At 45.3% G+C, this 13,962-nt stretch overlaps 1 protein-coding gene across 1 annotated transcript; it reads left to right on the top strand.

The window, feature by feature from the left end:
• The first annotated feature begins 304 nt into the window (after nucleotides 1-304).
• LOC117706588 (glutathione S-transferase Mu 2) lies at nucleotides 305-11,649 on the top strand. The gene is made up of 8 exons (XM_034499439.2): nucleotides 305-456; nucleotides 722-797; nucleotides 1,165-1,229; nucleotides 1,515-1,596; nucleotides 1,695-1,795; nucleotides 2,663-2,758; nucleotides 2,840-2,950; nucleotides 11,192-11,649. The coding sequence occupies exons 1-8, from the start codon at nucleotides 421-423 to the stop codon at nucleotides 11,279-11,281; spliced, it is 657 nt and encodes a 218-aa protein (XP_034355330.1). The 5' UTR covers nucleotides 305-420; the 3' UTR covers nucleotides 11,282-11,649.
• The last annotated feature ends 2,313 nt before the right edge of the window (nucleotides 11,650-13,962 follow it).

Genomic DNA, 13,962 nt, shown 5'->3' with positions numbered 1-13,962 from the left:
TTTCTGCTAAAGTCGGCTCCCAACACACCAGGAGTCACCCAGAGCCAAAGCAGGGAGTTGATAATGAAGAAGGAACAATACCAGGAAGATAAAGAACAGAGTCAAGAATGTCTCTAGCTGCACATCTGTTCTCCATGGAAACAGCACACCAGAGTGAGAACAGGAAGCTGCTGACACAGGTACTAGCCCATTCCTGTCTTTTATTTCTGACTGCTTAGACTGGTTCCTGAGGCTAGATATATTTTGCCCTGCCCCTAGATCCTTGGCTCCTTCCTTCAACTGAATGTCTGAAATTTGAGACACTAAAGGCCATTGGTCCAATAGAAAGCCACATCAGGTCCCGCCTCTTCCTTGCCTAAGAACTTATCAGGAAACTCAGACTAGCAAGGCCCAGGTTGGCCTGCTCTGAACACCAGCACTATGCCTATGATACTGGGCTACTGGGACATCCGTGGGGTGAGAGTGCTTCTGCTGGGTGGGACAGGTGTGAGGTGGGGAGTAGCTAGAAGCTGATTTCCAGGAGACAGATTGAGTTCAGAAGTTGTTGGAAAGCTTTGCCTATCAGGGGACATGCAAACACAGGGGAGCTTGTGTTGATGTGTGGCCTGTGTGTGAGCTTGTGGGGAGACTGTTAAGTGTGAGATGTAGACTCACCAAGAGTCAGCAAAGTCAGACTGTCAGGGTTTTCCAATCTGTGACTTGTCACATGTCATCTTTCCAGCTGGCTCACTCCATCCGCCTGCTCCTGGAGTACACAGACACAAGCTATGAGGACAAGAAATACACGTCGGGGGACGGTGATTACACCCTGTTTCTCAGATCCCTGCTCCCCTTACTCACTGGTGCCCAGCAACACTTCTCTGACCCCCTGTTGCTCAGCTCTACAGAACTTCTGGAGTTGGATTTAGAAACTTTTAGAGACTTTCTTAAATTTGGAGGGCTGGGTTCCCTTTTATAGTAATTGGCTTACTCAAACCTTTTGAAAAATCTCAGTGATAGACAGTCCAGGGTCCTAAGAAGCTTTCTCTGACCTGAGATGTACGAAAGTGGGTGAGGTTGCAGATCTTCTTGGACTGTTCTCATGCCTGACTCCTTGGAGGGATATTTAGAGAAGGAAGCTGGGACACTGGGTGATTCCTTTTCACATCCTCTTGTCCACCACAGCTCCTGACTATGACAGAAACCAGTGGCTGAATGAGAAATTCAAGCTGGGCCTGGACTTTCCCAATGTAGGTACAGGGAAGGTGGGGTTTGGGGAAGGCCTTGTGTCCTCACCTCATCTCCTGGCCTGGCTGAGGGAGCTTGAGATCAGTGTTTCTACTCACCTGCTCCATCCCTGCTGGCTGCACAGTGTTTCCATGATGGGCTGTGTCCCAGCTCTCCCATTCAGTGCACACAGTGCTCATGGAGGGATTTCTGTGGCAGACACACTGAGTGCCAGGCCCCATGTCTGTCCTTACCCAGGGAAGGTAAGGGATGCTGAGACCTCATAACCCATCTGCTTGTCTATCCAGCTGCCCTATTTAATTGATGGATCACATAAGATCACCCAGAGTAATGCCATCCTGCGCTACCTTGGCCGCAAACACAACCTATGTGAGTGGGGCTGGCCGCAGGGTGGGGGACAGAAGCCATTCTTCTTGGCTTGGCTGGAGCAGGTTGCTGAGAGTGAGTCTGTGCTGTGTGTGCTGCAGGTGGAGAGACAGAGGAGGAGAGCATTCGTGTGGACATTTTGGAGAACCAGGTTATGGACACCCGCATACAGTTGGCCATGGTCTGCTACAGCCCTGACTTTGTGAGTTCCACCAACTCTGAGTTGGAGCTGGCCCTGTACTCTTGCTCTTGCATCTGCTCTAGTCCAGTTTGCCACCAGAGCCTCTCAGTGTTACTCATGGTATAGTGTTTGAAATTGCTGAGAGTAACCTCAAAGCTCAGTCTGCCAAATGAAAACTTCCAACCATTGCCCTAAGATCCAGTCCAGACTCTCCACAGTGGCACTTCAGTCCCTGATAGGACAGACAGAGTTCGATCCCTCCAGTTCTAACTGCTGGTTCTGTCCTGAGCCATGTCTTTCTGTTGCCCTGGAGTCTTGTCATGCCTGCAGCATGCACACTCACACTATGAGAAGAAGACACTGGGGGTAGGGAACACTCTCCTCCCCAGTGGCTTCCCAGAGCTGTGTTCTTGACATCCACAGAGATAAGCAGATGTTCCTAATAGGCAACTCAGTCAACCAAAGGCCTTTGATCCTCCCCTTGTTTCCTTTTGTCCTCTCAAATTTACCTCATCTCTTTGGAACCTGTACTGAAGTCCTCACCACACCAGTTGGCATAGCACACTGCTTGTAGGCTGCTTCCTAGGCGATTTCAGTTATTTGCTTGTTTGCTTCTGCCTCATGTGAGGTCAGAGTTCAGAGCCATGTGCTCACAGCTGGCTCATGCATGGTAGTCCTGACAATGGTGGTGGAGACCAGGAGACAGAGGCATATCCTGTTGGGCTGTTTTCTAAGAGCAGTCTAATCATGGTTGGTGATGCTCTAACTAAAAGCTTGGACATCAACCCAGACTGAATCTCATGAAAACTGCTCCTCTATTTTCTGGGGCCTGCACAGCCCTGTGAGGCCAGCCTCTGCCAAGGTGGTGACATTTGCTTTCTGCTTCAGGAGAAAAAGAAGCCAGAGTACTTAGAGAGTCTCCCTGAGAAAATGAAGCTCTACTCTGAGTTCCTGGGCAAGAGGCAATGGTTTGCAGGGGACAAGGTAAAAGGAGGAGTGGGAAGGAGGAGTTGCTATTCTTCCCAGGTGCCAAATTCCAGAGTGCTCACCCTTGGCTTCCTGCAGGTCACCTATGTGGATTTCCTTGCTTATGACATTCTTGATCAGCACCGTATATTTGAGCCCAAGTGCCTGGACGCCTTCCCAAACCTGAAGGATTTCATGGCTCGTTTCGAGGTGATGCCCTGATCCCACTTCCTCTTGGATACCCCGCTTCCTTTCCCCCTTTCCAGAATGCCTGTCTACTCCTTGGAATGGAAATGAAAATGCTTAGCTTTTGTTGTGCATGGAACTGTGTTCAGTTCTTTCATCTCTTGCATGAAGTTTCCATCAGTGTGATAGGAGAATGTGGGAGGCTGCAGTCCAAGGCCAGCCAAGCCTTGCCTCTTGGGTACAGGCTGCCCTGGAACTTGAATTCATCCCAGCTTATCTGAGCACTGTACTGGAAAGATAGCACACAGCACAGTGCCATTCTGTAGAATGTTCTCTAGCGGGGCTGAGAAAAATTGGACAGATATACTTACTAAGCATGCATTCAGCTACCAGTGTCCCACGTTTAGATTTTTCTGCCTCAGAATGACTAAGCCCACTCCATTGTCTCCTTGCTCCCTATCCTAATGCAGTCAGGATTTACTGAGGTACTGGGTGAGATCTTTGCTCTCTTTCAAAGTACCTTGGCATTTTACTGGTCTCTTTGACCTGCCTGGTTCCTCCCAGATGTGGAAACACAGGCAAGAAAGAGCCTGCTGGAAAAAAAAAAAAAAAAAAAAAAGGAGAGAGTTTGTGTAAACAGGTAGCAACAAGGGATTTCTTGCTTGGGGAGTGAACCAAGGGAGTCAGAATGGAAGCTGCAGAGCCCCTCCCTATAGACAGGAATGCAGACTCTCACTGTTCCTGCTGAACCTGTGTGTCAGCCTTCCTCCTGACGAATGTGGAGCACTGAGCTGCTCTGCAGGATTCTGTGCAGTGCTCCCTCTTTCTCTGTTGGGGACCCCACTAGCCCCAAGTTGGGGCAGCCAAAATAAATGTTGCAGCCCAGGCAAAATGTTGAGGCCTGGGCCGACCCACGTCTGGGCGGCCACTGTATCCCGGCCCAAGCTGCTGCTCAGGTCTGCAGGCCGGGCTTCAGCAAGAGCAAGGGTGAGGGCAGATTCTACCTAATGTCTGATGTGTATGAATCTCTCTCTCTAGTCTGATGTCTGGTTCTGTCTTCTATAATCTGATTCTAAGCCACACCTCTAAGTTACACCTTTAATCATGCCCTTAGGTCTTGTCTCTAACTCTGATCTCTATACTTCTAAGTCATACTCTTAAGTCACACACCTTTAATCTTACACACCTTTAATCTCACACACCTTTAATCTCACACACCTTTAATCTCAAGGTATCTAAACCAAGATTATCAGGAGTGTTCTCAGCTGTTGTAGGCTATTGTAATTCAAGTCTCATGTCAGGGTATATGGCTCAAGATGGCTGCAAAGCTGATAGCCGCTTTCTGCTAAAAGTCGGCCCCCAACAGGTCCCCCTTTTTAAATTTTTTTTTTTTCAAAAGGGAAGGCTGGGAAAACTTACGGAAACCGTGCCTGTCCTAGGTTGGAGCAAAGGACCCCAGCCTCCCTTTCCCATCCTTGGATACTCAACAGCCATTGGTTGAGCTCCTGTCTTAGGATGGTGAGGCCTCCCTTCTTTTAGGGGCAAGGGTCTTGGTATGCTCTCTTACCCGTCACTGACTATCCGGCTTAGCGCATAAGTTAGGGGATACACCTCATTAGTCTTGATGACAGAGGTTTTGCAATCCCTTACTTCCAGCCTGTAATAATGGACCTGTGTGGGTTTCATTTGAGTAGCATCTCATACAAAAGCCATCAGTTTGTTGAACCGCATGGACCCAAAAGACAAGAGACTTAACAACGCCTGAATAGTTAGTATGACAGCAACACTCTTTTTAAAGGGCAACATATAACTCCTTCTATCAGAGGAGTAAAAAGTGTAAGCCTCTTCTATTCTGTTTATAAATGTCTTATATCAGAATCTAAATCTATATAAATACAAAACTGATCATAGCTTTGATCTAAAGAAAACTAAGGAAATCCCTGTTCCTGCTCTAGTCAATCTCAAACCCAAAAAAACAACTATAGTAACTGTGGTAGTGGGTTTTCTCCTGGGTCTAAACAATCTAAATTCCCACTAAATCTAAAACAATCTAGTTCCCCACTAAATCATAAGTCAGGGAATCAAGAGTCCAATAGAGCCATCCTGGAGATATGGGTGGTGATGTCTCCTTCAGCACTGATAACTTCCCAAGTCAGGTTTACTCGTTGATCTGTTCCAGTTTGAAGGCAATTGTGAAGCATCTTCATGTTTCCTGTGAAGAAAAAATACGCTTCTCAGGGGGTTTCTCCTCCCTGGATTTGTTATTGTTATCTATTTGTTTAATCAGTCTCTCTGGCAGCCAACGTGCAGCATCTGCAGTTTGGGAATATAAGCAAACAGAACCTCTTCCCCAGATAAGCACTGGATCTGGCCCAATCCAGGTTCCAGTTAATGGGTCTTTCCAGAGGACTGTTGCAAAATTCTTTTTGGTATCAGGATGCCAGAATCTATCTGCAGCAGATTTTCCTTCAGAATCCAAATTTAAAAAATTTAAAATGAAGAGTGCATGATGAAGGATATTTCTGAGGGATCCCTTGGTAGGGTACCATTCCCCCTTTTTAATTTTTTCAAATTGACATTTAATGGTTTGATGTGCCCTTTCTACTATACCTTGGCCCTGTGGATTATATGGAATACCCGTTTTATGTAGTATTCCCAATCTTTCACAAAATTGGTGGAAACTGGAGCTTGTATAACCTGGGCCATTGTCAGTTTTTATCTGTTTAGGCACACCCAATACAGCGATTGTAGCAAGCATATGAGCAATCACATGCTTGCTTGCTTCTCCAGTTTGTAATGTTGCATAAATGAAACCACTGTATGTGTCTACACATACATGTATATATTTTTGCTTGCCAAATTCATTATAATGAGTAACATCCATTTGCCAGATACTGTTTGGTATCAGTCCCTTTGGATTTACACCCAAATGAGGAACTGGTAAGAGTTTAACACATGATTGACATTGTTTGACAATTTGTCTAGCTTGTTCTCTGGTAATTTTAAACATACCTTTTAAAGTTTTAGAATTAAGGTGATGTAACTCATGAGCCTTTATGGCCTTATCCAAATTAGATTGCAAATCTGATAAAGTAACTGCAGCTATTCGAGTAGCTAGGTCTGCCTTGGTATTTCCTTCAGAGAGAGGACCTGGTAGCCCAGTGTGGGCTCTCAGGTGTCCTATAAAGAATTTACACTTTCTCCTCAAAATTAATTGTTGGCACTAAAAACAAATCAGCTGCTTCTGAGGAATGCTTTATTTGTGCAGCAGTTTCTAGCAGAGGGATAGACTGAGCTATATATGAGCTATCTGTATAAATATTAATAGTTTGATTTGGAAATGCTTGAAACACCACAATAACAGCATGTAATTCAACCAATTGAGCTGATACAGATGATGTAGCAAAAGAGATTACTTGATCCTTAAAGGCATAAGCAGCTGTTCCTGATGAGGAACCATCAGTGAAAACTAGCAATGCTTCCTTGATAGGTTCATGCGCAGTACGTGATGGAAAAACAAATTCATGATGATTACAAAACTGAATCAATTTATCTGGTGGATAATGATTATCTATCTGACCAGCAAATGAAGCACATGCAATAGGCCAGACTTCAGAATTCTGCATAAGCCAATCAACCTGATGCCTTGTATAGTGTTGTACTATGATATCAGGATCTTTTCCAAAATATTTTTGACTGTTATCTCTGCCTAACATAATTATATCTGCTATAGCTGCATAGTATGGATTAAGAACTTTCTTGGGGGATGAGGGAAGATGAACCCATAATATGGGTGCAGTTTGCCAAAAAACTGCAGTAGGAGTTAATTTTGTGTTAAAAATAAGAAAATATAAAGGCTTAGAATAATTAATATGAGTTACAAATTGAGATGAAATAGCATTCTCTACCTTCTGTAAGGCTTTTCTACCCTCCTCTGTTAGAGCCCTGCCAGATTTAGGGTCAGGATCTCCCTTGAGAATATCAAATAGAGGCTTCAATTCTCCTGTTGTAAGTTTCAAATATGGTCGTAGCCAATTAATGTCTCCCAATAGTTTTTGAAAATCATTAAGTGTCTTAAGGGAATCAGTCCTCAGTGTGGCTTTACTATTAATAATACGTGGACCATTAATCTGAAATCCTAAATAGGTATATGGGTCTTGTAATTGCACCTTTTCTGGTGCTATTTGTAACCCTGCAGTCTGTAAAGCTGTTCTAAGATCATCAAAGCACTGGAGTACCTGTTTTCCATCTTTTCCAGCTATCAAAATATCATCCATGAAATGAATCATGTAGATTTGCTTCCACATGTTTCTAACACCCTCTATGGCAGAAGCCACAAACTTTTGGCACAAGGTAGGATTGTTAGCCATACCCTGAGGCAAGACCTTCCATTGATATCTTTTCATAGGTTCCCTAAAGTTTATAGAGGGAACACTGAAAGCAAAACGTTTTCTATCATTAGGATGTAAGGGGATAGTAAAAAAACAGTCTTTTAAATCTATAACTATTTTATAATAACCTAAAGGTATGGCCACCGGTGTGGGCAGCCCAGGTTGTAAGGTTCCCATTTTAATCATGGTTGCATTAACAGCCCTCAAGTCTTGCAACCATCTCCACTTTCCTGACTTTTTCCTAATGACAAATATTGGGGTGTTCCAGGGAGAGTTACTCTCTTCTAAATGTCCTGCCTGTAATTGCTCCTGCACTAGCAACTGGGCAGCTTGTAATTTTTCAGTGGTTAGGGACCACTGATCCACCCAGACGGGCGAGTCCCCTTTCCAGGTGATGGGATCCACACAACGTCCTAGGGGTGCAGCTGAATCAGTAGCCCCCATCAAAAATACCCCAAGCCTCTTCTTTCATTGTTACCATAAACCTCAGTAGGGTGAACAATTCCATTTTCACCTTTTCCTAATCCTTTGTCTGGGGACAGCTCAGAGTTTACCATTTGAGCCATGATTACTTCATTAGGGCTGCACATAATCAATCCCAACTGGGATAACAGATCTCTGCCCCAGAGATTAATGGGAAGGCCTGAGATGACATAGGGTTGTATATTTCCTGTATTTCCTTCTTTATCTTTCCATGTTAGCACCTTAGAGCTTTGTAGTGGATTTTGACTTTGGCCAATACCCCTTAAATTGGTTAAGGTTGGGGTCAGAGGCCAGGTAGCAGGCCAATCACTTTGTTTTAGGATAGTCACATCAGCTCCTGTGTCAACCAAGCCTTGGAATGCCTTTCCATCTAGCCAAATTGTCATCATAGGTTTTTGTTTAACTATAGGCTGTACCCAGTATGCATCAGAGGAACCAAAACCTTGATCCCCTCTTTTAGGATTCTTATATTTGTGATTAGTAGGGTACAATGGAAGTAACAATAGTTGAGCTATCCTCTTTCCTGTAGGAATGGTGACTATGTTCTGAATTGCCTGCGCCATTACCTTAATCTCACCCTGATAATCATTATCTATAACTCCAGGAAAAATTTGTAGTCCCTGCATAGTAGCACTGCTTCTTCCCACTATCAGGCCAAACACATTTGGGTAAAGCGGTCCAAACACTCCAGTGGGTAAGGCCTGAGGTCCCATTTCTGGGGTTAATACTGTGTGGGTGGCAGAACTGAGGTCCAGTCCTGCGCTTCCTGGTGTTGCTCGACTAAGTTCAGAAAGGGATTGGTGTTCGCTGGTAGGACACTGACTGCTCCATAAGCCTGTTTTGGCTTGCTTCGGTTCGGGGCCTGGAGCTGGCCCCTGTTCCCGTTTCCCTGATTATGGGAAAGGGTATTACCTTGTGCGTCTTGTTTAGACCTACAATCACTAGCCCAATGCCTTCCACGTTTGCAAATTGGGCAGAGCCCAGGCTGTTTTCTGGGCTGTCTCTGGCTTAACTCATTTTCTACTTTGCAATCTCTTGCAAAGTGTCCAGGCTTACCACATTTAAAACATGCCTTTCTGTCTTTACTTGCCAAAAAATCTCTTACTGATTTTCTTTGCATAGCAGCCACCATAGCTAAGCCCTGTTGGTAAGAGGGACCTATGTCAGAACAAAGTCTGATGTACCCCGTAAGGTCTGTCTTTTTCCTATAAGGTCTAATGGCCACTTGGCAGGCAGGATTAGCATTTTCTTTTTTTTTTTTCTTTCTTTCTTTTTTTTTCCCACAAGACTCGGGAAACGGGACAGCGGGACAGCGGGACTCGAACCCGCGCACCAAGAGACGGTGCGCCCTCTGCGGGCGGGAGCCTTAAGGGCCGAGCCACCGGCGGTTCGCTAGGATTAGCATTTTCATATGCAAATTGTTTCACATAATCTACACCTGCCTCTGCATTACCAAAAATCCTTCCTGCTGTTGTCATTAATCGATGAACAAAGTCAGAAAATCGCTCATCAGGCCCTTGCCTGACTGTTGTTAAAGATGCACCAGGGTCTCCCTTTACCGGAAGTTTACGCCAAGCCTTCATGGCTGCATTTTGAATTTGAGCAAATAAACCTGGGTCATATTGCATTTGGTTATCACTAGAAGCAAATTGCCCTCTCCTACTAAGGCATCAAAGGACCAACCATTACCTGCCTGAATATTTCTCCTAGCTGTTTCTTTGCAATTCTCATGATACTCTGATTTCCAAATTAAATAGTCTCCACCAGTAAGAACTGCTCTCGCTAACGTATTCCAATCACTAGGAGTTAGCCACTCCTCTGCGGCAGAGTCTAAAATTGCAAGAGTAAAAGGAGCAGTGGCACCATATTGAGATACTGCATTTTTTAATTCCTTAATAATTTGAAAATTAAAACCTGTGTGATGTCTCCAAGCAACTCCTTGATTGTCTCTAGTCTCGGATACAGGGAAAGCCTCAGCCTTTCCCTCCTCTGGCTGATCTGTGGCTAATCTTAAGCTAGGTGATAGGGACTGCCTTTGGATTCCTGGTTGAGGAATGCAAGGAGCCAGGGGATTTTCACAGTTTACCTCTTGAGACATCTTTCCTGTCTTTAATTTTTGTAGCTGATTAATTAAGTCCTGATACTCTTTTTCTAGCTCTATTTGTTGTTTAAGAACAGATATTTTTTTCCTGTAACTCCCTTATGGGATCTATAACCACCATCTCCATTGGGGGAGCACTTGGAGGTGGAGGTGCATAGGAAGGGGGCATTTCAGCATAAAATTTGACTTCCTCTTCCTCTTGGTCAGCACAATCTGGCTCTGACAAATTGTCATCAACCTTTGGTTGTATTTTGGATTCTAACTTATGCTTCCTTTTATTTTGAACAAAAAAGACAGCATTCAAGAACAAAAGCAGAAAATTAACACATGTGAGCAGCAAACAACAAAACCAAAACAGAGAGCTGAATTCAGGCTGACTAATTTCTTGTCCCATTTTCATTACCTTTCTCGAAGCAAACCAAAACAGAGAGTTGGATTCAGGTTGACTAATTTCTTGTCCCATTTCCTTACCTTTCTCAACGCGGCAGATTCCTGCAATAATCAACAGATCCTTCTTCCAGTAAGGTCCTTCACTGGGTCTCTCGTTCTTGCTGCCCCACGTTTGGGCACCAAAATAATGTTGAGAACCGAACTAGCCCCACATTGGGGCAGCCAAAATAAATGTTGCAGCCCAGGCAAAATGTTGAGGCCTGGGCCGACCCACGTTTGGGTGGCCACTGTATCCCGGCCCAAGCTGCTGCTCAGGTCTGCAGGTCGGGCTTCAGCAAGATCGAGGGTGAGGGCAGATTCTACCTAATGTCTGATGTGTATGAATCTCTCTCTCTAGTCTGATGTCTGGTTCTGTCTTCTATAATCTGATTCTAAGCCACACCTCTAAGTTACACCTTTAATCATGCCCTTAGGTCTTGTCTCTAACTCTGATCTCTATACTTCTAAGTCATACTCTTAAGTCACACACCTTTAATCTCACACACCTTTAATCTCACACACCTTTAATCTCAAGGTATCTAAACCAAGATTATCGGAGTGTGCTCAGCTGTTGTAGGCTATTGTAATCCAAGTCTCATGTCAGGGTATATGGCTCAAGATGGCTGCAAAGCTGATAGCCGCTTTCTGCTAAAAGTCAGCCCCCAACATTTCTCCACAACTGCCGATGGACACACAGCTGACTGCAGTGCCAGTTTTCCCATCAACACAGGAAATTAAAGCACTCCTTTACCAGAGTTGGGCACCTGAGCAGCCTGGGCTGTGTTGGGGTTCTTAGAATGAAACCTATGCTCCCACTGGAGCCCAAGATCCTCAATTCTTGCTTTCTTCTCCTCCCTGCAGGGCCTGAAGAAGATATCTGACTACATGAAGAGCAGCCGCTTCCTCTCCAAGCCAATCTTCGCAAAGAAGGCTTTTTGGAACCCAAAGTAGGCTGACAAAGGCCAGATCTGGGGGAATACTCATGAGTACCCTGCTGGCTCTGGGCCTTAGCAGGGCTCTGGCTGCCACGACGATGCACAGCTTTCTCCTTCTTTCCACTCCCAGTTCCTCCACTTCCTCCTCCCAGGCCTTCCCTCAGTCAAGCCTCTGGTTCCTTGGGCTCTCCATTTCTTCATCAGTCTCTTCCTATCCCTTGTCTCTGCCCTGCATCCAGCCCTTCCCTCACTGATGGTTGGAAGAATGTACCAGACCCCAGAATCTCCAGCCTGGCCTGAGAGATTAGATCTGCCTGTGTGTTGCCCTGCTCCTTAGAGTGCGCAGCTAAGCCCCATTTGATTTGCAATAAAGTATGAGCCACATTTGTTCAGTGTCTTGTTTTGCTGGCTGTGACACTCAGGGCTGACTGTGTTGACTTGGTTGGGCGGTATCTGTTTTGTTGCTTGCAGAAGGAGCTAGGTAGGGACTCTGGGCTATTTAAAGTCCTTGCTGTTTTTGTTCCATGTCCCCTTGTTCCTCAATCTGAGATTCCCATGGAAGAGATTTCCTTCATTTCTAATTGGTTCTGTGGAGTGCAGTACCACAGTTGTCCATGTGTAGCTTGTGTCATGCTTCAGAGTGATCCTGTGCTGATGGGAAGGGGCAAAGCATGCAGGCCCTAGGTGAGTATGTTCTGTTCTCATCAATGACCTTCCTGGGCAAAGTGTCCTGGTTCAGTGTTCTCAGCATGTCTCTTTGTACGTCTGTCCACAACTCAAGCAGAAGTTAATTGAAGGGATCTCTCTCTCTCTCTCTCTCTCTCTCTCTCTCTCTCTCTCTCTCTCTTTCTCCATCTCTTTTTTCATTGTTATTTTAAAAATATTTATTATCACTTTATGTGTATGAGTCTTTTGCTAGCATTTGTGTATGACCACCACATGGGTTACTGTCCAGTCCAGCTGGACAATCAAGTGGGACCCTTAGACCCTGTGGAGAGGACTGAGATGCACGAGAAAATAAGGAGGCACAGCAAGTCAAGAAGTCTGATCAAGCTGGCAAAGATTTTATTGTTCACACAGGTTCTATACTCTGAAAACAGGATATGGGGAAGGGTAGAAAAGGAAAGAGTGGTTTGCAGGTGGAGGAAGCTAGCTGCAGCTGTGGTGTCTAACTAAGTTATACCTGTTGTTCTCACAAAGCCTTTCCATTACCAGGGGTTCTAAAAACATCTATCTAGCAGGATGTTGGCTAAATCTAGAGATCAGGAGGAAGGGTTACTAAGGTGGGTTGCTATGTGACCTTGTTTGAAGTTCTGAGAACTGACAAGTGAATCATGGAAGGTAAGCAGAAAGAAGAATAGTAGATAGGAGAGCCAAGGGTGAGTGTTTTCCAAGAGTAAGGCCTTGCCATGGCTTCCCACATCTCCCCCTTCCCTGTATAATAGAGCACTGAAAGCATGGAGGGGGAAGTAGAGGCCTGATCCCTCTGAGTTTTGGGTGTTGCACTGAAGGGCTAAGTACTCCTTGGTTGGGGAGGCCGAGTCCCAGCCTCCCAGGCTCTTTTTCAAGGGAAGAGTGACCTATGCCAACCCGTATGCAATCAAGCATGCTTCTCAGGATCCCGTCTTTGAGCGCAAAGAAAGAGGTATCCCTGCAGTACTTTGTCTCTCACCCTCCAGCATCCCCCTTTAGAGAGGAGAATCAATGGTAGGACGTCCCACAAAGGAAGCCGCTCTAGGGAATTTTGGGGGGGGGGTGTTGAACTTTAAAGCACAGCATTGGGCTGGCGCTTGATAACTTCTGGAGTGAGTTGATCATCAGAGTCCAATTTTAGGTAATGGACCTGGAGTGGCTTGGCCGCCAGGTTATCTACCTGGGTCTTTATGAAGATAGTAAGGCGAGAGAAGGCCCAGGGGCCAAAAGAGCAAGAGAAGGCCAATGAAAGGTCCAAGGACAGAAAGGAGCGAGGTAGAAAGCCAAGGCGAGGTAGAGAACCAGTTCTTATACCAGTTCTCGCTCTTTTTTTTTTTCTCTATCTTTTCCCTAAGCCCTCTCGAACTCTATGCATGCTCTTTTACCACCCCTGATTTATCTGCAAAGAAGCAGGACTCTTCCTTTAAAGTGGTGCAGTGTCCTTCCTGTTGAAGGAGTAAGAGATCTAGGCCTCGTCTATTCTAGAGGACAACTTTAGCTAGAGAGGAAAGTGACTCACTAAGGGCTTCGATGCTCTGCTGTCGCTCTCTAACATCTTGATCAATGGTGGCACTAGGCTCAGAATAGTAGCCGTAGGAGAGGACAAGGGAGGAAATTCCAGTCCCAATGCCCACCGCCCCCTAGCCCCAAGGTGACTGCAACAGTCACTGTAATGATGGGCTCTCCCTTTTGTCGGAGGAGAACTTTATCGTGTCTTGAGGGTGAGGTCTAGGAAAGGCGCTCCTCTTGGTTCCATAAGTGGAAAAAGTCATCTGAGGAGTAATAGGCTAACTGCAGGAGAACCTGTACAAAGGATCTTTTGAAGCCATAAAGGTAGTAAGGTGTATGCATGGAGTGAGTCCAGAGGAGCAAGGCTACCATGTATCCTCAAGAAGGATAAGGTAAAAAGTCACCTGTAAAGTTAAAAGAGGTTTGAGTCTGATTATATAAGCAAAGGTAGGAGGCAGCTTGTTTCCGGGAGAGGTGATGTAGGTACCAGATCCT

Source organism: Arvicanthis niloticus, chromosome 4 (genome assembly GCF_011762505.2).
Source record: "Arvicanthis niloticus isolate mArvNil1 chromosome 4, mArvNil1.pat.X, whole genome shotgun sequence".
Taxonomy (NCBI): domain Eukaryota; kingdom Metazoa; phylum Chordata; class Mammalia; order Rodentia; family Muridae; genus Arvicanthis; species Arvicanthis niloticus.
This window is presented reverse-complemented; position numbering and strand designations above follow the sequence as displayed.